General features: G+C 42.0%; 1 protein-coding gene across 10 annotated transcripts in view; it reads left to right on the forward strand.

Annotated features, from left to right (window-relative positions):
• SLC9A9 (solute carrier family 9 member A9) overlaps positions 1 to 25,652 on the forward strand; it is a 656,685-nt gene that overhangs the window by 542,467 nt on the left and 88,566 nt on the right. For 8 of the 10 annotated variants that reach the window (XR_007477387.1, XM_049709812.1, XM_049709811.1 and 5 more), the window contains 2 exons: positions 987 to 1,039; positions 13,444 to 13,519. Coding sequence is in view for 7 of the 10 variants with exons in the window: in XM_049709812.1 (XP_049565769.1) it covers positions 987 to 1,039; positions 13,444 to 13,519 (129 nt within the window). In the remaining 3 variants the exon portion in view is untranslated. Of the gene's footprint in view, positions 1 to 986; positions 1,040 to 13,443; positions 13,628 to 25,652 lie in introns of all 10 variants that reach the window. The other 2 variants (XR_007477389.1, XR_007477388.1) reach the window with 1 other exon arrangement.

The following is a 25,652-nucleotide window of genomic DNA, read 5'->3' on the forward strand; positions in this document are numbered from 1 at the left end:
TTTTTTTTTTTTGCGGTACGTGGGCCTCTCACTGTTGGGCCTCTCCCGTTGCGGAGCACAGGCTCCTGACGCTCAGGCTCGGCGGCCATGGCTCACGGGCCCAGCCGCTCCGCGGCATGTGGGATCTTCCCGGACGGGGGCACGAACCCGTGTCCCCTTCATCGGCAGGCGGACTCTCAACCACTGAGCCACCAGGGAAGCCCCCTCCTATACTGTCTTATACAAAATCATTATATCATATAAAGAGAGTAACAAAGTATGCAGGCAAAACTTAGGAGGAAAAGGTTATTTTAGTGGTATGTCAGGCAGTAAATTAATTCGAATATTATGTATTTTATAGATGTTGAGATGTCTGTTGCATTTGCCGATTTTAAAATTATAAAATGTGTTATAATTTATTTTCTCTTTCTCTTTAAAGAGTCACTTTCATCCCTAATTTTGTATTTGTATTTTTGTATTAATTTGCTTAAAGAGAGCCCCCCAAGTTGTATAAGTCTCAGGCCCCACAAACCTGGATCCTCCCTACTGCCAGCCTCCATGAGCATCTGGACAAAGGATCTGTTTTTCTTCTGTCCTGGGGAGCCTGCTGCAGCCTGGGCCACCACATTCCCAGAACAGTTTTGTCAGTGAGTCCTGCAGGAATAACAGATGGCCTTCCTTCTAGGATCCCTGTTTTGGGGGCCATGGAGGTCTTTCCTGAGCGCTCCTGTCCCAGGTTCTCAGGCTTCTGCTCTTGCTGGGAAAGACAGCAGCAGGGAACAGCTGTGGATGCCCGATCTCACCAGCTGTGCAGAGGCCCAGCTGTACAAGTTCTCCTCTTGCCATAAATCTATTTGAAGTTCTTTCGATTCAGGGAGAGGTAGGAGGGTTTTCTGGTAAACCTTTCGTCTGATTCATATTGTCTTTGGTTCACGTGATCTGACCCAAGAGACTGTGTCATCTCATCTGCAGCAAGGCCCTTACCAGTTCTCTGTTCTCTTTAACAGGGTTGGTGTGGACCCGGATGAGGATCCAAAGGAGCCCTCTTCACACCAGGCAAGTCAAAGAAGCCGATGCATAGAGTACAGCGATATGAGGTCTTGTGTTCCATAGCCAGGAGACTCGTTCTAAAGGGGGCTGGCCTCGCAGATAAAATAAATCAGATGACTATAAAATACGCAGGCATTCAGGGTGTCGATAACCTTTGCATAACCTCTAGAGTGCTTAGAACTAGCATACACTCGTGCCTTCTTTGTGGCTGCAGGAAGCCTGGAAACTGCAGTGTATGAGCAAGAGCACAGCTCTTGGAATCAGGCAGCCTGGAGTTCAAATCCCTGCCCAGCAACTTGCTAGCGCCGTCATCTCAGTGAAATGTACCTGATGCATGTTCAATGCATGTTGGGCACACAACAGATGGGCCTGCTTCTCCTGCATGATTTCGCATTTACCAGGTCCAGGTATACAGAAATACAGAAACATTGAAAATCTGCAAAAGCACAGCCTGAAAATCCTTAGGGAAAATTATTCAGAACAACGTGCTTTCGCCTTGAGTAAGGGAAGTGTAGTCTCCGCAAACTCTGGACTTGAATCTAACATCAGAGTAAAACCTGTCATTGGCAATTTTGCTTTGGTCATTTTTAACTCAGTATTTAAAGCAAACAATTGTGTAGAAATGTTGCACCTCTTGCTGAAATTGCAGGTAGACGGACATGATAGAATAACATCTTAAATAAGCGGTGCTGCTTAATGAATTGTGTCCTGATCATATCTGGATCTGAAGAGGGTCCATCTCTCTTTTATTTCATGGGTTTTTTTCCTACAGTCCCATCAGTGAGGCACAGCTGGTTAGTGCCGCCAGGCAAGATGCTGCTGCTTTCCTGGTTCACGTAAAGAGGGAAGGCTCCTATGCTCTACACAAAGGGCTGGAAAATGAAGTTGGCAATGATCCTGGCTCATATGTACTTTGAATTTTTTTGTCACGTGTGTTCCAAGCCCATGCTGGTGCTGTTTTCACAGACTTTATTGCCCAGGAAAGACACTTAACTGCAGGACTGAGCCCAGCAGGGTGTCAGCATACTGGGATTAGGGCCAGAGTGGTGACCTTCGAAAGGGGATCAAAGCCCGTCCATCTCCTTACACTGGTGGGCTGTAATGAGTCCTTAGGAAGGGCTGGTACAGATGTTCACAGAGCATTTTATCTCATATAGATCAACTAATCCATTCTTCTACTTTCACATAGAACTTTTATCTAAATTTTGTCCTTCTCATATCTTTTTCTTTAAAAGAAAAGTGATAGAATAAGAAAATTCATCAAAGAAAATTCTTCATCTTCCTCTAACTGCCTAATATTTCACAATTACATATAATTATTGGTAAGGTTACCTGCTAGCTTAACTTTTTTCTTTTGTAATTTAAATGTACTTTATTTTAGCTCATTCATACCATTGTCAATTTAGTAATTACTCTTACCTGAAGATACTTAAACCAGTAGAAAGTATTTTTGTTGTTGTTGTTATTAGAGACATGAGATAGTACAACATAGTACAGTGAAAACTACGTGGTATTTGGATCTTGGGCAAGTTTTTTACATCTTTGAATCACAATTTTCCTAACTGTAAAACGTGCATGATAATAATGTCTACTTCTCCAGGTTGTTAGAATTATATTTATGAAAACTACCTAACTTAATCAATTTCATTAAAACCATCTTATCTCGTGAAGGATTTGATGAAGCAGCTTACACCACCACATATGATAAAATAATAGTAAAATATTTTTTAAAAACTTTAAAACTCAGTTAAAAAAATTAATGAAAGCAGAAACAAAACCAGAGGAGTAAAAAGAATCATGAGTAAGCAGATCATAAGGTCCTATGTACTTGCTAAAGTTGAACCACAAGTAAGCTTTCTGGTAACCAAAGGGGGGGAAAAAGGAAATGATAACCAGTAATATACTAAATTACTATAATTAGAGGGGAAAATTATACTCTGTCCTCAAGCTGTACAGAAGTTCACAGGCCACAATTTCTCGCTTGGGGCTTCCTGTAGAGGACACATAAAGAGTTATCTAACTAACCCTGGTAAAATTTGCATGGTTCCTACTGATCTTCTGCCGCTATTGTTTTTTAAAAGTGTCCTGGAAGTGTTCTTATTCATGATGGTTGACTACCGAGGTAACTACGTTTCAGAAAAAGGCTTTTTCCACCTTGGAATAATTCTTATGTTCAATGTCAAGTACGGGAAATGGTGGGGTCAGGCCAGAAGTAACAAACCACAGCGTCCATGCAGCTGCCACTTGACCTGGACAGAGGGGGTTTTTTGGTACTTTCCAAACTATGTGTCAAGAACCTGTCGGCCCTCATTTTGCCTGACGACTCTTCGCTTATTATCAACACCTGTTGCTCTGACTAAAGACTAGAAACCTAATTCTTAGGTGGATTGCATTTTTCCACTCAGCTTGCACTTATTAAATTGGTCTTGCATTAACAAATAGGATAATCTTTGCACTGGTCAACTTCTGAAAAAAAGACCTTACTCTTATTTGACCAAAGCTAAAACTTTCAGATAATTGTGGCAATTACTGATCATATACTCTCAAAATCAATAATAAGCATATGTAATGACATATACTTTTTTTTTTTTTTTTTTTTTTTTTTTTTGCGGTACGCGGGCCTCTCACTGCTGTGGCCTCTCCCGTTGCAGAGCACAGGCTCCGGACGTGCAGGCTCAGCGGCCATGGCTCACGGGCCCAGCCGCTCCGTGGCATGTGGGATCTGCCCGGACCAGGGCACGAACCCGTGTCCCCTGCATCGGCAGGCGGACTCTCAACCATTGCGCCACCAGGGAAGCCCGACATGTACATATTTTTAAAGGAATTTCCTTTTTCTCTGTTTCTGGAGAGTAAAATAACCTTTGGGAAATATGAACTTGTGGCTGTGACTAACCAGCAATGTCACAATTTTCCTTTTTGCCTTGTAGTACCTTGAAAGTGTGAATGGTGTTACACTCTTACTCATACCAGACCCAGAAGCTTTAAAAAGAATGTTCCACAAGCAAGTATTAAACTTTAAATATATAGTCTATGCAAATGTGCCACTTTGAGAAATGGAAGGTATCGCAGTTGTGATTTTATGTCTCTTAAATGTTAAAAAAAAAAAAAAGCCCTCAGACAAAATTCCACCACCCCACCCTCGCCCCAACAAGAAGTTGTCCTTGTAATTGATTCTGTGTCCTTGGCGGCCCAGCGTTACAAAGGTGAGCCGTGCTGGAGCGCCACGCCCCCCTTAATCTTTCAATAGAAAATTCCCGCTACCCAAGAAGGGCTGCCATGATTGCTTCTTTTCTTCCCTTCTTGCCCTTTTTCATGATCATCCTAATATTTGTGGAGTACTGACTCTTGTTATTAACACTGTTCTAAGCACTTTATCTGTGTTAACTCATTTATCTTCCAAGATAAACCTATGAGTGGGTACTGTTATTATGCTTCTATTTTAAATAAGGAAACTGTATACAGAGAAGTTAAATAATGTACCAAAGGACACATAGTGAAATTCAAACCCAGAATCTGGTTCTAGAACTTCCACTCTTAATTGGTGAGCATGCGTCTATTCGTTCATTCATTTATTCATTCATACAACCCACCCGTGTCAGGCACGAATCTAAGTGTGAGGAAGATGCAGCAGTTACCAATTCAAAGCCTTCACCCTCACAGAGCTTACGCTGTAATGGGGGACACTGGGAACAAAACGGTAAACAGCTACATACTATATGTTTAGAGAATGGGAACAGTAGAGCAGGTACAAGGGTGGAGAACAATGGAGGAGAGGCTGTGGCTGGCCAGGGCAGGCCTCTCTGAAGAAGTGGCATTTGATCAGAGTCCTGAACGATGTGCAGAAGTGAGATGTGTATGTGGGCTCTGGGGGGAAACAGTCCAGCCAGAGGGAACTGCAAGGATGAAGGCCCTGGCCTCACAGCGGGTTATGGTGCGCTCCACGCGCAGCAAGAAGGCCAGTGTGGCTGGATCCCAGTGGGCAAGGTGGGAGCCAGTGCAGGTGGATTCAGAGAGACCGAGAGGGGCCAGATCACCGGCCACGGTGGTGATTCTGATTTCATTCTAATGTGTGATGGCAGCATAAACTTGCAGGTTTGGAACTTAAAAGTAATGGAATCAACTTTTTTAAAAACTCATTTTTCTTCCATTTCCGACTCTGCCAACTGTTACAGTGAGGCTAATTTTCATCTTTTCTAACATAATTTTATTTTGAACACTATGCTGGCTTCTCTATGTGCTCTCTTAATGCTAACTTCCACGTTTATTTTTGCTTCGAGAAGTCCCTTCATTGAATTCTGGTTTTGGTTGTCATGTATGCTTGTGTGTAACCTGGGTGGATAAGTTCTGGTCACCACAGCTCAAGAAAGTCAAAGCAGAGCTGAGAAAGGTCCAGAGAAGGGCAGCTTCAATGAGCAGAGGGAGATTAAACGAATTACGATTTCTCCAGCAGAACGACTACCACTACGAAGGGATACAACAAAGTGTCTGTAAAAATATGGAGGGTATGAGTCAGGTGAACAAAGACTTGTTTGCCAAATCCCAGAAAACCATAACTTAAAACACCCTTAAAACTGAAAGAGCTCATTTGGAGAAGAATAAAAGTATGTGTTCTTCTGCACAATTGATACTTAAATGCTGGAAATATAAGTAGGTTCAAGAGGGAAAGAGATTAGCAGATGGTAGGGTCATCTAGTCAGTAAATAAAATTTAATTTTGCCTTGTGAATATTTTCTAGATATTGCTAACAAACCTACAGAAAACGGAATAAAGATTCCCACGTATATGTTCCTCGGATCTAACAATTATCAATATTTTTCCATACTATGTCCCCATGCTGTTGGAGCTGGCCTCACAGAATGTAAATTCCATGCTATACCAACAAATATTTCAGAAATAGAACAGTAAGCTCTAAAACTGACCTGACCCAGATGAAGGTTTTTTTTATGTTATTGTAACTAACAGTACTTTGAGAAAAACAAAATGACTATTTCAGAGCAAGTATCTTGGGTTTTCCCTTGGCCAACACTGAATTTATTTTGGTTTTACTTACGGCTTATACACCCAAAAGTATACACCCTCCCCACTACATTTTTACTGCTTAAGACTAAATTCTATATATATATATATATATATATATATATATATATATATATGGAATAGAATATAGAATCTATATTTACAGGTTCTATAATTACATGCTCTAGAAAACAGAAATAATGAGGAAGAGGAAGTGCAGGAAGATGATAGCCTCAATTTAGCAATTAGGCGCCGTATGTAAAATCACATTTAATCTTTACCTTGACCAATCGAGACACATATTATAAACCCCGTTTTATAAATGATGAAATTGAAGTTCAAAGAATTAAAGTAACTTTCCCAAGACAACAACAACAACAAAATTCCAGCCGCTTCAATAACACCCAATCTCCAATTTGTAGTTCTTCAACTCAGTGAGACTGTTGCTCTCAGCTTGAATTGTTCTCTGCTTGGACTCTAGCTCCTTGTACTACAGTTGGGAAAGGGCAGAAAGAAAAGAGAATATAGGGCTTACCTCATTTGTCCTTTGCTGCCTGTTGCCCAATATCTGAATTCTATCATGTATTTATGATACCAGTTATTCTTACCAGCCATTATGTATTTTGCAAGTAGTTTTGTAGGGGGAAACATTGTTTTGTTTTGTTTTCAGACAAAAATATAATACTGTATACTCAAATCACAAGCCTAAATATAGAACCCTTATCTTTGCTACGGTGTTTGTGGTTTGGGGCAGTGTCACTGGGAAACGGCATGAGCTAGGATCTTCTTGTTCCAAGGTGCATTTTCTACTCCAGTGCCTTTTACATCTAGAATTTATAATTCCAATATGTAATTGTATCAGCCCTCTATTGCTGCTGAACAAATTATCCCAAAACTTAGTGGCTTAAAATAACAAACGTTTATTATCTCACAGTTTCTAAGTGTCAGGAATTTGAAAGCAAATTAGCTGAGTGTTTCTGGCTCAGGGTCTCTCATGACATTGCAGACAGGATGTCAGCCAGAGCTAGTCATCTGAAGGCTTGACTGGGTCTGAAAGGTTCACTTCCATGTTGGCAGGAGGCCTCAGTGCCTTGCTGACTATTGGCAGGGAGACTCGGATGCTTACCACATGGATCTCTCCATAGAGTGGCTTGGGTCCTCACAATATGGTAACTAACTTCCCTCAAGTGGTTCAACACAGACAGAAAGGAGGAAACCACAATGTTTTTTTATGACCTAGCCTTGTATATCACCATCCCTTCTGCTCCATTCCATTGATTAAAAATGAGGCATTATGTATCGTCCACACTCAATAGGAAGGGAAATTAGTCTCCATCTTTTAAAGGGACAAGTACCAAAGAATTTGTGAATATACATTTTTTTTTTTTTTTTTTTGCGGTACGCGGGCCTCTCACTGTTGTGGCCTCTCCCGTTGCAGAGCACAGGCTCTGGATGCGCAGGCTCAGCGGCCATGGCTCACGGGTCCAGCCGCTCCACGGCATGTGGGATCCTCCCGGACCAGGGCACGAACCCGTGTCCCCTGCATCGGCAGGTGGACTCTCAACCACTGCGCCACCAGGGAAGCCCCGAATATACATTTTTAACTCACCAAAATATTATATTTACCTGAACCAAACAATTTATTTTTCCCTGGATTAACTTGAATCTCTTGTACGGACAAAGTTATTTGAAGCAGACTTTTTTTTTTTTTTTTTTTTGGTAGCTAAACCATGAGTTTAGCCCATCTGGTAGTGTATCTGTGATGTCTACGTTTCCTCTTGGCATTTTTACGCATCCTTATCTAGTTGTTTCCTTCATTCTTTCTCCCTAAGCATGTATTTTGTGACTATACCTTCTTGGGAACGTTTATGAATTTATCATAGTGTGAGGAAGGTGAAAATATTTGTATAAAATACTCTCTATGTGGAGGCTAAGAGTTAATTTTACCTTTTAAAACATAAATTTGAAAAAAATTTCCTATTGACTCTCAATTGTATCATGTCCCCCTTCTTCAGAATCTAGAAATCGTTCTCTTTAGGGACAGAGAATCCAGTCTTCTCCTTGGTAATCAGAAAATCAAGGCAATAAACTTGAAATTATTACATGAATACATTCCACGCTGGGAGGTGGCAGGGCAAAAGTACTGCTGTCAAATCCCATTCACACTGACTACTTGAAAAAGTGCTCTGGAACCCATAAGGAACTCTACAGATTTGTTATGATAATTATCTGTCTTTGTCATCATTCTGTACAACCTCGACTGACATTAGTATTGAATATGAAATCTTAGAAATAGGAAAATCTTCTCTCTCTTAATCCATTGAATCCCCGTGAAGTGAGAAGCAATCCCATATGACTAGCCCAGAGCAGAGTTCCTCCGGTTCACTTAGCAAAGGCCCCTCCTTTGAATATTGATAGAGGAATATATTTACATTTGCTTAGTTCTTTTTCATTAAGGTTAATACAGCAAGCAATTCCCTCTTGCTTCAGTGTCTGTTTTTTAAAGATTTCTGGCCAGAGCCTTTGTTTTCTTTCAGGGATCCAAATAAGAATAAAACAAAGAGTACCTTCCAAATTTTCCTGTTGCTCCCTCTCTAGGGTGGTGCTAGAGGGGTCACTTAAAAGACAATTACTGGGCTTCCTTGGTGGGTAGGATTGAGGAATCTCAGCTGGTAAATGACAATGTCTTCTCATCAGACACCTCCCACCTGGGAAAAGAAGCCAAAGATACAATGTTTTCTTTGAATACTCAGGAAAGTTAAGGAAAACCCAAGAACTCTTTCTCAAGGAAGTTAATAAGTCCATACATCATTCTGGGTCCTTAGCCCATACTAGTCTGTGATGTCACCAGCCCATAACACCATTCTTAATCAAAATCTCCCTACTGGGCTTCCCTGGTGGCGCAGCGGTTGAGAGTCCGTCTGCCGATGCAGGGGACACAGGTTCGTGCCCAGGTCCGGGAAGATCCCACATGCCGCGGAGCGGCTGGGCCCGTGAGCCATGGCCTCTGAGCCTGCGCGTCCGGAGCCTGTGCTTCGCAACGGGAGAGGCCACAACAGTGAGAGGCCCGCGTACCGGAAAAAAAAAAAAAAAAAAGACAACTACTCACTCCTTATCGTGCTCAGCCACTTCCCACCCTCTGATCTATTCCCTTGTTTCAGGAGAAAAAGGAAAGATATCAAATGCCCCAGTCATTTTTACATTTTCCCAGAAATGGAGGATAATAAAGGAAACAGAAATTACACATATATCAAACACTCTGCTTCTTAGAAGTAGCAAGGGCAAATAAAAGCTAACATTCATGCCCTTGGATCTCCAGTTCCCATTTACAGCTGTGAAACATGAGGCTCAGCTCTGGAGAGTGTATCATTATTATTAAATGGTAGACAGTAGAGAGTCAGAACTCAAATCTTGGTCTTCAGTTTCTGGATCCTCTGCTTGTTCCAACATGGATGCCACTGCCCCTCTGGCATCAAAGAACTCAAAAAAAGAAGACATATTGCTAGCAATAGAGACTATCACCAAGTTCCAGATTCTTCTTCTGATGACTGCTTATATCCCTTGTCCTTGGGTGTGATCTGATCACTGCTTCAGAATAATCCAGGTAAATTGATGCTACCTGCTGTCCTCTGCCCATCTGGGCCCTCCCAGGGGCTTGCCCTCTGCGCTGCCTCATCGGATACCTTCCCTGTTCCAGGGTGACTGCAAAGGCTGGCCTTCCCTTGGCACATTTATCCTCAGCCCTCAGTGAACAAGCAGAGCACACAGTGGACTAACTCATTTATTTCTATTCATTTATTGATGGCCTTTCATAACTGAGTTATTAAGTCATCAATAACTTCAGAGAAATAAATGAATGGATCCAGAATTGGGCCAACAGCTATTTAAGACATACACTGAACATTTTATCTCAGATCAGCAGAAAAGTCAATGCTGGGTCATCCATGGTATTTCCCTTACCTGGAAAAACATTTTCTATGTTTCATTCTAATTGGAACCCAGTTTATTTCTCTACAAAGCAGTAAAATGAATAACATCTCCAGTATCCCAAGTAAATTAAAGTTTGAAAAATAGATTACAAGTGTTAACATTTTTTCCAAAATGCTACCTAGTATGTGTTGCTCTCATCAGCTGGCAAAAAATAACCTTGGAAGATTTCCCAGAAATAGAGTATAAGCTCTTTCAGGAGTGCCTGTACGTTCTGATATATTCCCCTCAGGAAATAAAATAAAAAGGAGAGGAAAAAGGGAGTAAAAGGCAGGGAGGTTTTCCAAGACCTTCAGAAATCCCTGAAACCAGTATTTAGGAGTCTAGAGAAATTTCTAACACTGAAGTTAAGTTTCTTCAGGGACACTTTCCAACCCCTCAGCGTTCACCCAGCTGAGGGGAGCCATGCATTTTCATTACGTTTGGGGGGATATATAGCTGCTGCATCTCAACCTTCAGTATCCCGACCTCATCTATTCAGATACCAATTTGCCCTAGTTTGCTCTTCACTTACACCCACCTAGATGACAGGAATCAAGGCTGCTGCTGAGAGGCCACAACTGTGCTTGGAAACCTCTCTGTGTGCCAGTTGCCTCAGTTTCCTCATCTGTAAAATAGGAATAATAATATATGAAAAGCACTTAGAACAGTGTCTGGCACATGGCATCTATTCAAGGAGTGCCAGCCGTTACTGTTGTTGTTGTCATTAATGAAAAAACAGTATTTTCCATACGATTAGGACCTCAGAGACCAGCCAATCCAATTTCCTCAATTCATTTTACAGGCGAGGAGACTGCAGCCCAATAGCCTATCATACGGTGTGTGTGCTTTCCGAATTTCAAAGGCTGAGTGAGATACAAGCAGAAAGAACAGCACCTTTGGAGTCCTTTAGTCCTACGTTCAAATTCCAGCTCTATAGCTTGCTAGCTATGTGACTTTGGACTCAGCTCTTCCCTTCTCTGGGCCTCTCTAGGTCCTCACCTGTAAAATAGGTATAATGCAACCTATCTTGAGGGTTTGTTGTGAAAACTGAAAAACAATGACTGAAACAGTTAATGACTGGATAATGTGACCAGCGCCTTGCCTAGGAATGAATGAGCATTCCATAGCTGGAGAATATTATTACAAATGTCATTCAGCCGGGCTGCTGTGGAGTGGGTGCTAGAATCCTGGGCCCCTGACTGCCAGCCAAGCTCAACACTACACAGCCCACCTTAACTTAGAAACAAACAACCAAACAAAAAAACAGGAATTTGCTTACACTCCTTTCTATTAATTTTCTTCAATGACTGTCTTGTCATCAATAGATATTGTCAGCTATCAAAATTACCTGTGCCTCTGGATGGATAAAATGTGTAACTCCTTATTGTTCTTAAGGAAAGAAAAAAGAAAAGAAGAGAAAAGAAAAGAGAGAGAGAACTCCCCAGGGCTAGCCCAGAGCGTTACTACCTAGTTTAGTTCAGGGATAACAGTTTTACTCTGCCAGCTGAGCCCCAACGTGCTGACCTGTTTGAGAGACAGTGACTCAGAAACGACTTGCAAATGTTGCAAGATGATGAAGAAAACACTAAGTATAGCAGTGACTTTGCAAATCTGACACCTTTCTTGGGGTAGAAATAGCTAGAGAAAGGTTCAGGGACAGATGGAAATTGAACTGGACACCTTGGTTTCCCTTTTGTGGAAATGCCATGGGTACATTCTAGCTCTAGATAACAGGGCATGGCACTCTGGGTCTATCAGAAAACAGATCTATGAAACTCTGACATCATCCATGAAAAGATCATAGATGTCCCACTGTGGGACTTGGGAATGGGGCATGTGGTCCATGACCAGGTAAGTTTGAGAAAGGCTTCCCTCTCAAAGATTTACAATGCTCATTTACAAATGAAAGATTCCAAAAATTTCTGAATGTAACAAACCTGGTTAACACTCTCAAACCCATCCTTTCCTGAACGATCGGCACAGAATTTCCATCAACATCACGTAGAACAGTGGCATACTTAGGAACGCCTTTTAGGAAACTGTTCAGTGTTGGAAATCAGAGATCTTAAAACAACCAATGAGAAAGGCTGCCAGTTTGGGTTTTCATTTTATTGTGGAGTGTCTGCTTCAACCATTTTAGACAAAGGATAAATGGCGGCCTAGAAAGGGAGGGACCACACTTAGCATCCTTGTGTTCCCCTTTTGTTTGTGGGGCATGGAACTGCAGCGTCTGCTTCTACATGTGTTTCAGAGAGCAGAATACAGCCTTTTGTGTTCAGTTATTTATCATTACCCATCAGTGGAACTGTCTGGAAAGGGACAAAAAAGTAAATAAACAAAGTAAAGTAAATCACCTTGGTTTCAACTAAGGGCTGGCTTTGGAGCAGCCAGTGGTTTCTCACTGTCTTCCATGCCTCATGATTTCTTGAGAATGTTCACATTATTACTGGACTGTGAACTCCTGATACAATTTGGGCATGGAAACCGAGGGCCCAAACAAAGCAATGAAGTCCATGTTAAGATATAAATGCTTTTAATGATGAAGATAATTACAACTGATTGAAGTCTGGAATTCTCTTAATATGCAAAATGAGATACACAGAAGAGGTAAAAATGTCCCTGAATCTCCTTCATACCACATTGCAATGTCCATTATCATCTCTCTAAAGTTCACAAAAATTTTTCACCTTTTTCTCACATTTTCATCCTCTACTGTTACATAAACACCTATCAAATGCTTTCTCTTTTGTCCTTTTCTTCCTCCCTCCCACTGTGGTCCTTTGAGGAAAAAAAAAAGAGTGAGTGAGCATGGGGTCGGGGGAGACAAACACATTCATTCAGTTATTAAATTATTACAGGTTCTTAACCGGAATATCTATTTCAAAACTTAAGAATCGAAGGGGGAAGATATCAAAAATTAACCATAGGCTTTGGTAGTGATCTATCAAAAATAAAATGAATGAAAACTAGTTTAACAATTATTAGACTGTTATCCCTTTAGTCTTGACCTTTTGGTAAATCGTAAATAAATACCATCCAAATCTGACAGAAATAACTGCAAAATCCCCACAACAGCAATCTGACAGAAATATCATGTTCACTGGTGTCAACAAAGTGGCATTTCTTAGCTGTTTAATAAAATAGGAATTATGAAAAAAAGTAAACGTTGAATTATGCCACAAGAACCTCACCCATATGGCAATATCCATGAGCTAATCTGCTTGGCAGCAGGTTCAACATTTAGATGAAAATACCTGTATCTGGAAAGATTTTTTAAACGTGGTTAAGTTTAATTTGGCTTGACACATATTCTTATAGTTAAAATATATTAATATTATATACATACTATGTATTCATGTTGATATTATGTCTCAATATTTATAGTGATCATTTATCCAATGCCTTTTTCTGTTGTCACTCGCTAGGAAGCAAACAACTCTGGCAAAAGCACGACGAAAACAGAGACTGCCTGGCTCTTCAGAATGTGGTACAGCTTTGACCACAAGTATCCTTTGATAATGATAATCTCCCAGGTCCTGCTACATGGCAGACACTGACTTCGAGCACTTAATCATTGAGGTCTGCGCTGCTGCTCTTCAAGAAATGCAGAAAGGTAAAGCGAATTCACGAGCAAATTTAGCCAAAAGAATGATTTCGAAACATAAAAAGCTGTGTAGTCCATACTTAAGTGTTGCAAAGAGCTAAAGTGAAATCTCTCAGAGGCAAATGAATCTGGTGTGCTTGTGGCAATCTACTATTTCCTAATGCCCTATGATAAAATCATAGAGTCCTGAAAAACTGATCTATTTTACTAATTTTACTGTTCATCCCTTTGTAAAAATCTTACTTCTGGTGGAGTCGGCTAGGGTGACAAAGCTCCTTCACCCTTCTGCCAGGAACACATTTGTCTGTTTTTGTTTCATGCTGTAAAAAATGAAGGGGGAGGGGAGAGGGAGGATGAATAGTCCAAGGAGAAGAATAAGTCCGGTCATCACACTGTGAAATAATACTACTTTGTTTTCCAGGAAACACTTGAGTAAGCTTTTTCTAGTGATGGGCAATTTTAAAATTCTAGCAATCAGTGTAAACAGAGCGGCTCAGATACACCTTGCCATGCGACTCACAGAGCTGAGAAGTCAGGCCTGAAGGACTTTGCCATTGTGAGTTGCAGTAAGTGGTCCACCTCTAATCCCAGGCAAAAGCGCCACAGAAGAAAGGAAAGAACTGTGCTGAAAATTGAATGTGTTGGGTCTTTGTAGTTAGTTTTCCACAGTCACAAATCCCTCTCCTTTCAGGGAGAAAATGTCAGTCACTGGGCGATTTTAAAGCAGCTCAGCAATGATTAAAGCCACAACAGATCAGAGAGAAAGGAAGAAGAATTAAGAACAGGGGAAAGAAATTCAAAGAATAAGATGAAGAGGAGGTAAAAACGGAAAGGGGAGAAGAAGCAAGAGAAATACAGGGAATTCACAGCAGGAAGGAAAGGAAAGCAAATTCGAGGAATGACTGTAGAAAAAAAAATAAGTAAGAGTGAAGTGACGAGAAGCCCATTGAAGATTGCAGAGATAAGCAAAAGTAAAACAAGGTTAAAATTAGAAAGCAATTCTGAAATAGTAGAACATTCCAAGAATTATGAAATGAGATGTGGAAGGTAGAGGCTTTTTGAGGCTACAGTTTTGCTTTTCCATACTTCTGTTATCTATGGGCAAATACCTTGCCTCACTCAATCTTGCGCTTTCATGGACAGTGTAGGTTGCCACCACCCTAAAAGTGGTCCATCTTGGCCATTAACTGCCTCTTGGAGGTTCTGGTACCTCACTAACCAGTCACTGGTCTCTCTGAGGGAAGCCAGTTCTTAGCAGGTTACGCTGGTTTGTGTTCCAGTTTGTTTCTCTTCTGGAAACACAATTTTCTCCTGCCATTGCTTAAAGTATCTGATAACCAAATTTGGAGGAAGTTATAAAAATGTGGCTAAAGAGTACATATAAAGGCTGCTTGGTTATGACAAGATGTACAGTAAGAAAGTGTCTTTTGGGGTTCCAGGACCCGATTTCCAACTTGTGGAAGGGGGGCTTCCCCACCCATCCAAGCAATGCGCCAGGTCAGTGTCCTACAACTCAACTCAATTCTGACACTATGTCCCTGGAGACAGGGTCAGATCTCACAGGTAAGGGCTCAGTCCCACAAGGCTGCCCCTACCACCACCACTTCAGAAGCCAGCCACAAGCCCAGGTTGTTACCTATGCTTCTGATCTATCGGCTACATGTTGGAGGTTCCCGTGACCTTCTCCTTGGGTTTGATTGATTTGCTAGAAGACCTTATTACTTACTAGATCATTGGTTTATTATCAAAGGATATAACTCAGGAACAGCCAGATGGAGGAGGTGCATAGGGCAAGGTACGGGGAAAGGACATGGAGCTTCCATGCCCTCTCTGAGTGTACCACTCTCCTCGAATCTCCACCTGTTCACCAACCTGGAAATTCTCCTAAACTCCATCCTTTTGGGGTTTTATGGAGGCTTCATTGCATAGGCACAACTGATGAATAATTAACCATTGGTGATTGAACTCCATCTCCAGCCTCTCTCCTCTTCCCTAGAGGTGGTGAGGGTGAGAACTGAAAGTTCCAACCCTCTAATCTAATGGTGGGTTCTCCTGGCATCCAGCACCCAACCTTAGTTAGGGTCCAAACGTCATCATTAACATAACAGAAGGATGCCTTTTTGCTTTCATCACTTAGGAAATTCAAGGGTTTTAAGAGCTCTCTGCCAAAACTGGGGATGAAGACCAAATTTCTATTTCTTATTATAAATCACAATATCACAAAATGGCAAATCAGAAATTAGATAAAAGATGTTTTTGTTCAAATTCTGACAGTGTTGTAAGGAATGCTTTGCATTGCATTGCAAAATGGAAAAGATAACTTGGAGACAAGAAAATGTAAGTAGGAACCCACCCAAATTTTTAGCTTAGAGCAGTGACACTAAATTCAGATGATGTCATAGTTTTTGTCTCACATTTCACCGGGGGGTTATTTCCATATGATTATGGACAAACTAGCAAAAAATGAAAGCAGACTTACACTCTCAGTAATATCTCTTCTCATGGTAATTTGTCCTCCTGTGCATTCATCCTAGAAATTGCGGGGCTACCATCACTGCATAAATATATTTTCACTTAGACAACAGAGTTTTTATATCCCAGTTATGCTCTGAATTCATACCCAGAGTGTAGCAAACCAACCAGTTTCCACTCTGTAAACTCTTGATTTATCCATATTTTTAGAGAAAAATTATCCCCTTGGCATTTACCGTCATCCTGTTGGCCACCTAGAACCCAGGCGATGTGCCCCATGGACCTCATGGGTAGACTATGCCAGCTGCTGTCAATGTAGGGATGATGCCCCCAACTCCGGGGTCAGATTGCCTGGCTGAGGCCAAAAAGAAAGTGTGAGGCTGAAAGAAATGGATTATGCAGTTTGGAGCTGTTCAAGTTTCATTTTAGTAAAATTGCATCATGCAAATGAGGCATCATAAAGAATTACCGACAAAAGAAAAAGAAGAATAAATGAGCCTTCATATGCACCTTTGTAAGTCAGGATTCTCCAGAGAAACAGACACAGAACCAGTCAGGAGTACACACACACACACACACACACACACACACACACGCATACATACATATACATATAATACACATACACATAGGTTTACTTCAAGGGATTGGCTTATGTGTTTGTGAAGGTGGCAAGTTCAGAATGTGCAGGGCAGGCTCTCAGTCTAGAAACTCGCCAGTAGGAGCTGAGATGCTGCAATCTTAAGACAAAACTTCTTCTTCCTCAGGGAAGCCTCAGTTTTGCTCTTAAGTCCACTCAACTGATCAGATGAGGCCCACGCACCTTATTGAGGATCATCTCTTTAAAGTCAACTGACTGTAGATGCTAACCACACCTAGAAAATACCTTCACAGCAACACCTAGATTAGGGTCTGATTGAATAACGAGGTAGCCTAGTCAAGTAAACATGTAAAACTAAGTGTCACAGTATTGACACTGTGTTCACATATTCACATTGAACTTATGCCCAATATTCAGACCCAAGGATACAAAGATGCTCTTAACTCACCATCGGTATCAATAAAACAAGTCACTATGGCTCATATAGTTTTGTTTTCTTTTTTTCATAGCATAATTAATACATATGCATTCCCATAAAAATTTCCCAAAACCTACAGAAAAATAAAAATAATAAACATTCCTTAAGGATGAACCACGGCCAAGTACCGTGTTGAGTGCTTTACGTTATAATTTCATGTCACCTCCACAGCTCTGTAAGAGGGTGGCTCCAAGGGTAGAGTACCACACAAATGGACTGCTGATTGTCTAGGCCTCTGACAAAACAGCCTGTGCGGGCTGCCCTGGTGGCGCAGCGGTTAAGAATCCGCCTGCCAAGCTAGGGGACACGGGTTCGAGCCCTGGTCTGGGAAAATCCCACATGCCGCAGAGCAACTAAGCCTGTGTGCCACAACTACTGAGCCTGCGCTCTAGAGCCCGTGCTCAGCAACAAGAGAAGCCACTGCAATGAGAAGCCCACGCACCGCAACAAGTACAAATAAATAAGCCGGAAGCCTATGGTGCCAAAATTGACGATTAGTTAAGATTTCACTATGATTCCCTGTGGGCAGCAATTCTGAGTCTTGCGGTGCAAAGCAGAAATTGAGAAGGGGGCTATGAGAAAGGGAACCATGTTACTGAGCACCAGTGCTTTGCCATCGAGAACATTCTTTCATTTAATCCTAATAACCACCCTTTTGGTTTCATTCTCACAAAGACTCTCTTTGAGATGGAAGAAACAAAGTCTCCAAGAACTTAAATAACTTTCTTAGGTTTCCATAGCTAGTGTCAATTCCATGATCCAAGCCCGGATCTGTCAAAATCTAAATTAGGGACTTACCCGGCAGTCCAGCGGTTAGGACCCTGCGCTCCCACTGCAGGAGGCTTGGATTCGATCCCTGGTCAGGGAGCTAAGATCCCACATGCTGCACGATGCGGCCAAAAATTAAATAAATAAATAGACTTTGAAACACTTCAAAACAAAGACCGTAATGACAAAGAAAGGCATTACATAACGATAAAATCCATAAATATACTTAAATGAACGCTCTCACTGACCACTCTATGTCCATGATAGCTCTTATCTACACATATACCCCACTTCCATACGTCCAGAATGTCACTATTAAAGCAATGACTGTTATGACTGCTTACATTATGTCCTACAGAGTTCACATCCCAAGCAGCTGTTGAAGATATAGGAGGTGATAAGGTTAGGGGTCCTGGTCGGTCACCCTAAGAACACCACCATAAAGGAGTCTCCAAGTTTCTGAATCACATTCTCAACTTTTCAAAGGCAGAAAGTTCAATATGCCAAAGACTCCAAGAATGGTTTCGTTTCATAGAAACGGATGGACTCTAGCCAAGCTCAGGGAGGCACAAGTAGAAACCAGACATCAAATTCCTAAATCATCATATGTGTCCTCATGGGGAGGGGTATTCTTTCCCAGCCCTTAGAAGGGTCAAGTCGCAGTGTGGTCCCCACTGTCCCTCCGGCCCCTTCTCTCCCTGTTGCTCGCTGGCTCACCCTGCTTCAGCACCCCGGCCTTCCTGAGATACACCAAGCACATTCCTGCTTCAGGGCCTTCGCACTGTTTCCTCTTCCCCCTGCTTGGGATGCTCTTTTCTCAGACATTCACAGGCCTCCCTCCTTCACCTCTTTCATCCAACTTGGCAGTGAGACTTTCCTGGCTCCATATATATATATATATATATATTTTTTTTTTTTTGCGGTACGCAGGCCTCTCACTGCTGTGGCCTCTCCCGTTGCGGAGCACAGGCTCCGGACGCACAGGCTCAGCGGCCATGGCTCACGGTCCTAGCCGCTCCGCGGCATGTGGGATCTTCCCGGACCAGGTCACGAACCTGTGTCCCCTGCATCGGCAGGTGGACTGTCAGCCACTGCGCCACCAGGGAAGCCCCCCTGGCTCCATATTTAAATTAGCCGTCCCAACAGGAGCACTCCCTCTCCCCTTCCCCGCTTCATTTGTCACCATTATGCTTATCACCATCTGACACTGTACTTTATACATTTGTTATAATATTCTCCCCCAACCAGGATGTATGCTTCCTGCGGACAGGGATTTGGGTCTGTAATCAAAGCGTACAACAGTGTTTGGCATATAGTGGACACTCAATGAATATTCACTGAATGAATGAATCAAGCAAGAAAGCAATATTTTCTATCCAGGGCACATTTACTCTAAAACGATATAGCAGAAAAATCCAATGAATTATCTGAGGGTTGCTAAGTGAGTCTGAAAGCAGAGCAAGGCAGAGGGGATAATCTTAGTGTTTTTCATCCAGGCTGCCCTTAGGCACCAAAAGGCACACCCCGGGTGCACACCCACCCCTCCCCCAGCGGCAGGGTCCCTCTCCCTGGGCAGGGACAGCCACCACGGCAGAGCTGGATCCCTGTTGCCTCACTGACCTCCTTCCTATGGTTGGTCCATCCTTCCTTAGATTTAATTCGTACACCTGATCTCATATACTCAAGCCTGGCTCTGGCTTAGAAGCCATTCTCTGTCTGGGTGACTGTATCTTATCTCACCGATTGTGTGTTGATTTTATTTGTATATAGAAATCAGAATTTAGAGCCACCTATCATCCTCACTCACAATCTCTTTTAATGAGAAGGTTAGAAATTGATGCCCCCTTATTCAGATTTTAAGACATCAGATAAAACAGTTTGCTTGGATTCGCAGTGTTGCAGCTGGTATAGGAATCGTAGGTTGCCTTATTCGTAGGTGACTAATGATGCTGCTGGACTGTCTACTTTCTACAGTCTCTATCCATTCTATCATTTATCATCTCTCCCCTTAAGCATGCTTCCCTGGTGGCGCAGTGGTTGAGAGTCCGCCTGCCGATGCAGGGGACACGGGTTTGTGCCCCGGTCCGGGAAGATCCCACATGCCGCGGAGCAGCTGGGCCCGTGAGCCATGGCCGCTGAGCCTGCGCATCTGGAGCCTGTGCTCCACAACGGGAGAGGCCACAACAGTGAGAGGCCCGCGTACCGCAAATAAAACAAAACAAACAAAAAACAGCATGTTTATATATTAGTTCTACAAATGTGAATGACAGAGGATAAGAATGACTTCTTCCAAAATAAAAAGGGCAGCCTAAAATCATTTTTAGCGCTTCCTGTATGCCGACATCAACTGAAAATAAGGAGTTATCCTGTGGTTGCCAACATTTTACAGAAGTGTAAAGATAGCACAAAGATAACAATGGACTGGCAAGTTGACACAGTCACAGAATTACAAAGTCACATGGATGGAGACTTCCTTCCCATCACTGGCTTGAAATGAATTGTGCACTGAGATGTTACCAAGAAAATGAAAGGCCGTGGCAGACGTGTAGATGTTGCAGCTCTTGAGTTTTCCATTAAAAAGTCTGGCAAGGAAAGTGGCAGATGCCAGGCCCCTTCCTGAACCAAAGTGTGACAGATTGCATTCCAGGAAAAATAAACGTGAACATCCAGATCACTCAGAATGATCCTTGGAAACAAGTATTTCATGGATTTAAATGTAACGGCATTGTAGTCTTTAAACAACAACAAAAAAAAAAAAACAAGGGAAAAGAACCCTTTCCTCCTAAAACTTGACAGAATTCGTTATATCCCACACAGTCATGCTTATTTTAAATCATAGGTATGAATATTGTGAGCAGCAATTTCCATTTTAAATGATGATCACTGCATTGCATTTTTTTCTTATTCTGACTAGCTGAAGCATCTATGAATTATTTGTTGGGTTGGTACTGTGGCCTTGTGAATGACTTGAGTTCACTTAGCAAAAAAACTCTCAGAGCAACAGGGGATGTTAGTTCTGTGATTCCTGTTTTATCGATGAGGCAACTGAGCCCCAAGGAGGGAAAAGACACACCCAAGGTCAGTGATGGACTTGGAGGCAGCATTCGTAATCAGCAAAGAGTGGGCTGTGTCCACCTGAAGAATCCACGGGTTGTGGTTCGGGTAGTCCATCCAGTGAGCTCTGGTGGCATTAATATGTGTGTGATGCTCTTATTGTTAAGTGTGCCTGGCATACAATTGATAGTTCGAAGTGATAGCTTCTTGGGAGGCTCATCAAAATCTTCACCAGTCTGGAGGCAGGGTGTGTTTTACTTTAAGTAGAAAGTCAGAGGGATAGCAGAGGATGTAAGTAAGATGCCTTTTGTTCAACTTATTGAGTACCTACTATGTGCCAAGCAATACAGGAGGTACTGGGGCGAACAGCAAACAAGGTAGGCACGGCTGACTCTCATGCAGTCTTGCTTATTTGATTCATTCAGATGAGTCATGACCCCAAAGCCCCTTGAAATGGCAGGTGGCCCTCAGTGTAGGAAAGAGAGACCTTGGCATCTCCAGAGTTGAATGGGGGAACTCTTTAGGGAGCCGTGAATTAAAATAATTTGTAACCCTCACTTGCAAAATGTAACCAGATAACTCCACAAGCGGTTTCAGAAAGCACCAATATTTCAAAATATTTGAAAGAAACATAAGCAATCAGCTTTCTAAAGACTCTCTCTAAATACATCCCCAGTGGTATCCCACGTGAGGATGTACATGGCATTATAACTGCTTCCCTCCTGGGAAGCTGGCTATAGGGAGGAGCTGAGCTTGCATGGGGCAGTAGTGCAGCCGGCACTCCCCCCCAGGTGGTTAATCCATTGGGTTTGCAGCTTGACTTTTGGTCTTCCTTGTCTTCACAAATGCTAGTGTAGAAAGACCTTGTAGACAGCCCTTGACTTAGCACCTAAGTGAAATGAAATTAAAATTCACTAAAAGAAAACACTAGCTTCCTGGATCCTTATATTCCTTGACTGGTGAGAACCGATGTAGGGGGTGGTATCCGTGCCTTGAAACATGAGCTGTCTTTTGTTCAGGTCATAACTTGGGTCTTCCATGGTTTCTTCATCCGTATAATGGGAACAATAAATATTATCTTCTGTTTTGGCTAAACCCATTGGAAAATTTAGCTATTTCTTAAAACAGCTTCCTACTGATGGTAACTTGTTCACTTATCTCTCAGAGCCAAAACATGTTTAAACCAGTTAAATAGTGCAATTTTCTTAAGACCCTGTGGCCTAAATATGTTGAAACATTCCATAACTGGACTTAAGCTCTTCTGGAGTCCTGACAAGTGACTACAAGCATGGCATTGTGAACTGTTGCCCAAACATGTTAGATACTCTGCTATGAATGTGAAAAGTTGTGGCTCCCAAGACGATAACTGAGTTTTCTACAATAATCCTAGGATTCTACAAGAGTTTTGGCATCCCTGATTTGTTTTGCCTTTTCCCCTGTAAAAGTTTTAATAATATTTCTCTTAAATTAGAATGCTTTCTCATTTCATCTTCACTGTAAGCAAACAATATGAAAATCTGGATTTACACAAACAGGAAATCAGAAGATGAATCCTCCGCTTCTCGAATGGATTCATAAAACAAATTCCTTTAAATCCAATTTAAAAAATCTGTTGAGCACTTTCTCATTGCAAAGCACTGTATTAGACTCTCCTCTTTTCTCTATTTATTCACGTATTCATCACATGCTTATCAAGAGGCTACCACGGGCCATGTACTATACTAGGCAGTAGGGATACAGCTGTTGACAAACCCTCACAGAGCTTACATTCCAATCTGGTTCTGTCTTTGAGTTTCTGACTTACAGATGTCTTTTCAGGAAATGACTTTGGTATAAAGAAAGGTACACTTAGACATTCCAGTATTGGTTTTCATCAAATAGAGGGAAATCTGGCTCAGTGGTCAGGATTTATTGATTTGCTACTGTAGCCTACCCACTTACTAGTTGTGTAACTTTAGGAAAGTTATTTACCCTCTCTGTGCCTCAGTCTCTCAGCTGCAAAATGGGGATAATACAAGTCCCTACGTCATAGGTTTGTTTTGAGGATTAAATGAGTTAAAGCACTCAGGTAAGTGCTCAACAATGTGAGCTTTATTATTGTCATTATTACCTGTTGATGTCTGCTTCTCTTAAAGGGCAGCATCATGTAATGTATTTGGTATTCGTTGTCATTTATTATTTCTGAGTGACCAAAATATCTATGGTCTTGTATGCTTGTAATAATTTTTTGTTGAAACAGCCATATTTTAATACCATAGGAAAGTCTTCAGTCTCCAGAAACAAAAGATTCCACTCAGGCTATAAATCAGACACAATTCTTCTGATTTGATCTTGAGTAGATGGAAGTAGCTGGGTGTTCGGCACTTCCTTGTGTCTCCTGTTCTGCACATGGGATTGTTTCATTTACAATTTTCCTAAGTTACAGTACTTCGTCCCATAGTATTTTTCTGGAAATAACACCACAGAAAGCAATTTTCGCTTGACAGAAAAGTGCAACCATTTTCCTGTCCAGCAATGGAAGCAACACAAGCCTTTGATGATAATTATTCCTCTTGCACATTCTTGTGATAAAGGAAATCTTTTAATTGCACCTTTCAGGTAAAGCCATCATGTTTTGTCATTAGCAGTGTGATGTTACATTTGAAGATTTCTAGGTCAGTACATACTGAATCATTTTATTAGAAATAAAGGAGAAGGAAATAATGTTAAGACTGACAAAAACATATGTATTACCTTAATGTTGCCAGTTTTGAATTTAGTTTCAATATTTCTTCCCCATGGGAAAAAAAGAGTATTTTGCTTAAATTGTCTTTAATTGCTACTTGGTCATTCCTTCTCAGCTGTAGGATACAAGGCATTTACAGGCTGCCAACAAATTCGGGAGCTACCAGAGACACCCTAGCAGCAGGAGCCTTGGCTGCCGGTCTCACATATTCTCACCTGACAGGGAGAGAGAGGCCAAGTCTATCTCGTGGACAGCAGTCCTCAGCCCTTGTCTGATTGTGAAGCTGTGGTAGACACAGTACAAGGCATGTGGGCAGACATGACCCCACCCTAATTAAAGTTCACTCCACAAGGTAGATGGTGATAACACCTTCTCAACGCATAATAACACCTTCTCAACGCATAAATAAGAGCAGGCAAAGAGGTACCTGCGCTGGCGGTGAATGGAAGAAGGGATTACAGGAGAAATCACTACTGTTCTTCTAATCATGTGGGAAAGAGTCCATGGAGGAACTGGGATTTCCTAACATGAAATTAAACAATGGGAAGTGAGAAAGCATTCTGCGTGGAGGGAATACCATGGAGGATGGTCCCATGACAAGTGTGGCACGAATAGCTCAGAGAAGCCTGAGTAAGGCTGCCTGTAAGGCACAGAATTGGGAGAAGAGAAAGCAGGTGGTCTCCAGAGAACTATAGTGTCAGCCTTTGAAGAAAGGAGGAGACTCTTATTCCCTACACCTAGCGCAATCAGAATTCTCTCCCACTGGTATTAATTTTATTTCTTTGTTTTGGTCACTCAGATGGCTAAAGGTAGGGCAGCGTGTCACAGGCTGAAGAGCCTTTAAAGTTTCCTTTCTGTCGCAAATCTGATTCATCTGTCTGAAGTCATTTATCAGGTACCTACACATTTAATGTTTCCAGAATTAACATTTAATCTAAATATTATATTAATATTTAATATTAATAAATTAAATATTTAATTTATTAATATTAAATCTGGAATAAAACAAGTATTTTGCTTAAATTTTCATTAATTGTTTTAAATGACTTTAGTTTTAATACTTCTTTCCTAGAAAAAAAATATGAGCCTGTCTTCTGGCTTCTGAAGTCACAGAGATAAATAAGAAATGGTGGTTGCCCTCAAGATGCCAGTAACCTAACGAGGTAGAGACAGCAGCCACCAATGCACTAAGAACTATATAAAAGTTATGAGCAAAAAGCATTACGGAAGCCAGAGGCGGGTGTAGCCAACGCACTCACCAGCTTTGGAGAATCAGAGAAGCCACACAGAAGTAACTTAGAAACCAGGTGGAGAAAAAAAGTAAGAATCCATAAAGAACTGGGCTGAGGATGTGAATGGCATTTTGGCAATAAAACAGCTCAGGCAGAGCTTCCCTGGTGGTGCAGTGGTTGGGAGTCCGCCTGCCGATGCAGGGGACGCGTGTTCGTGCCCCGGTCCGGGAAGATCCCACATGCCGCGGAGCGGCTGGGCCCGTGAGCCATGGCCACTGAGCCTGCGTGTCCGGAGCCTGTGCTCCGCAACGGGAGAGGCCACAACAGTGAGAGGCCCACGTACCGCAAAAAAAAAAAAACAACAGCTCAGGCAGAGACACAAACAGGGTGTGAGGTATTTGGAAAATGGTAAGAGATTCAGTGCAGCTAGATCAGTGGGAGGTGAAACTAAAGAGTTCTCATGTGGACAGATTGCGCTGGACCACGTGTGTCACGGTCAAGAAAATGGATTTTATCTTACTGACAGCAGGATACCAATGCCGCGCTTTAAGCACGGAGTCACACAGTCCGGCTTGTTATAATGAAGAGAACTCGTGGCTATGTGGAAGGGGGCGGCTGAGAGAACAATAAACTTAGGATGATTCTGGACAGTTGCTCTCAAAATCACCCACCCGTTTTCTATGTGGATAAAAATGAGGACAGGA

The sequence above is a fragment of the Orcinus orca genome, chromosome 5 (genome assembly GCF_937001465.1).
Source record: "Orcinus orca chromosome 5, mOrcOrc1.1, whole genome shotgun sequence".
In the NCBI taxonomy this organism is placed as follows: domain Eukaryota; kingdom Metazoa; phylum Chordata; class Mammalia; order Artiodactyla; family Delphinidae; genus Orcinus; species Orcinus orca.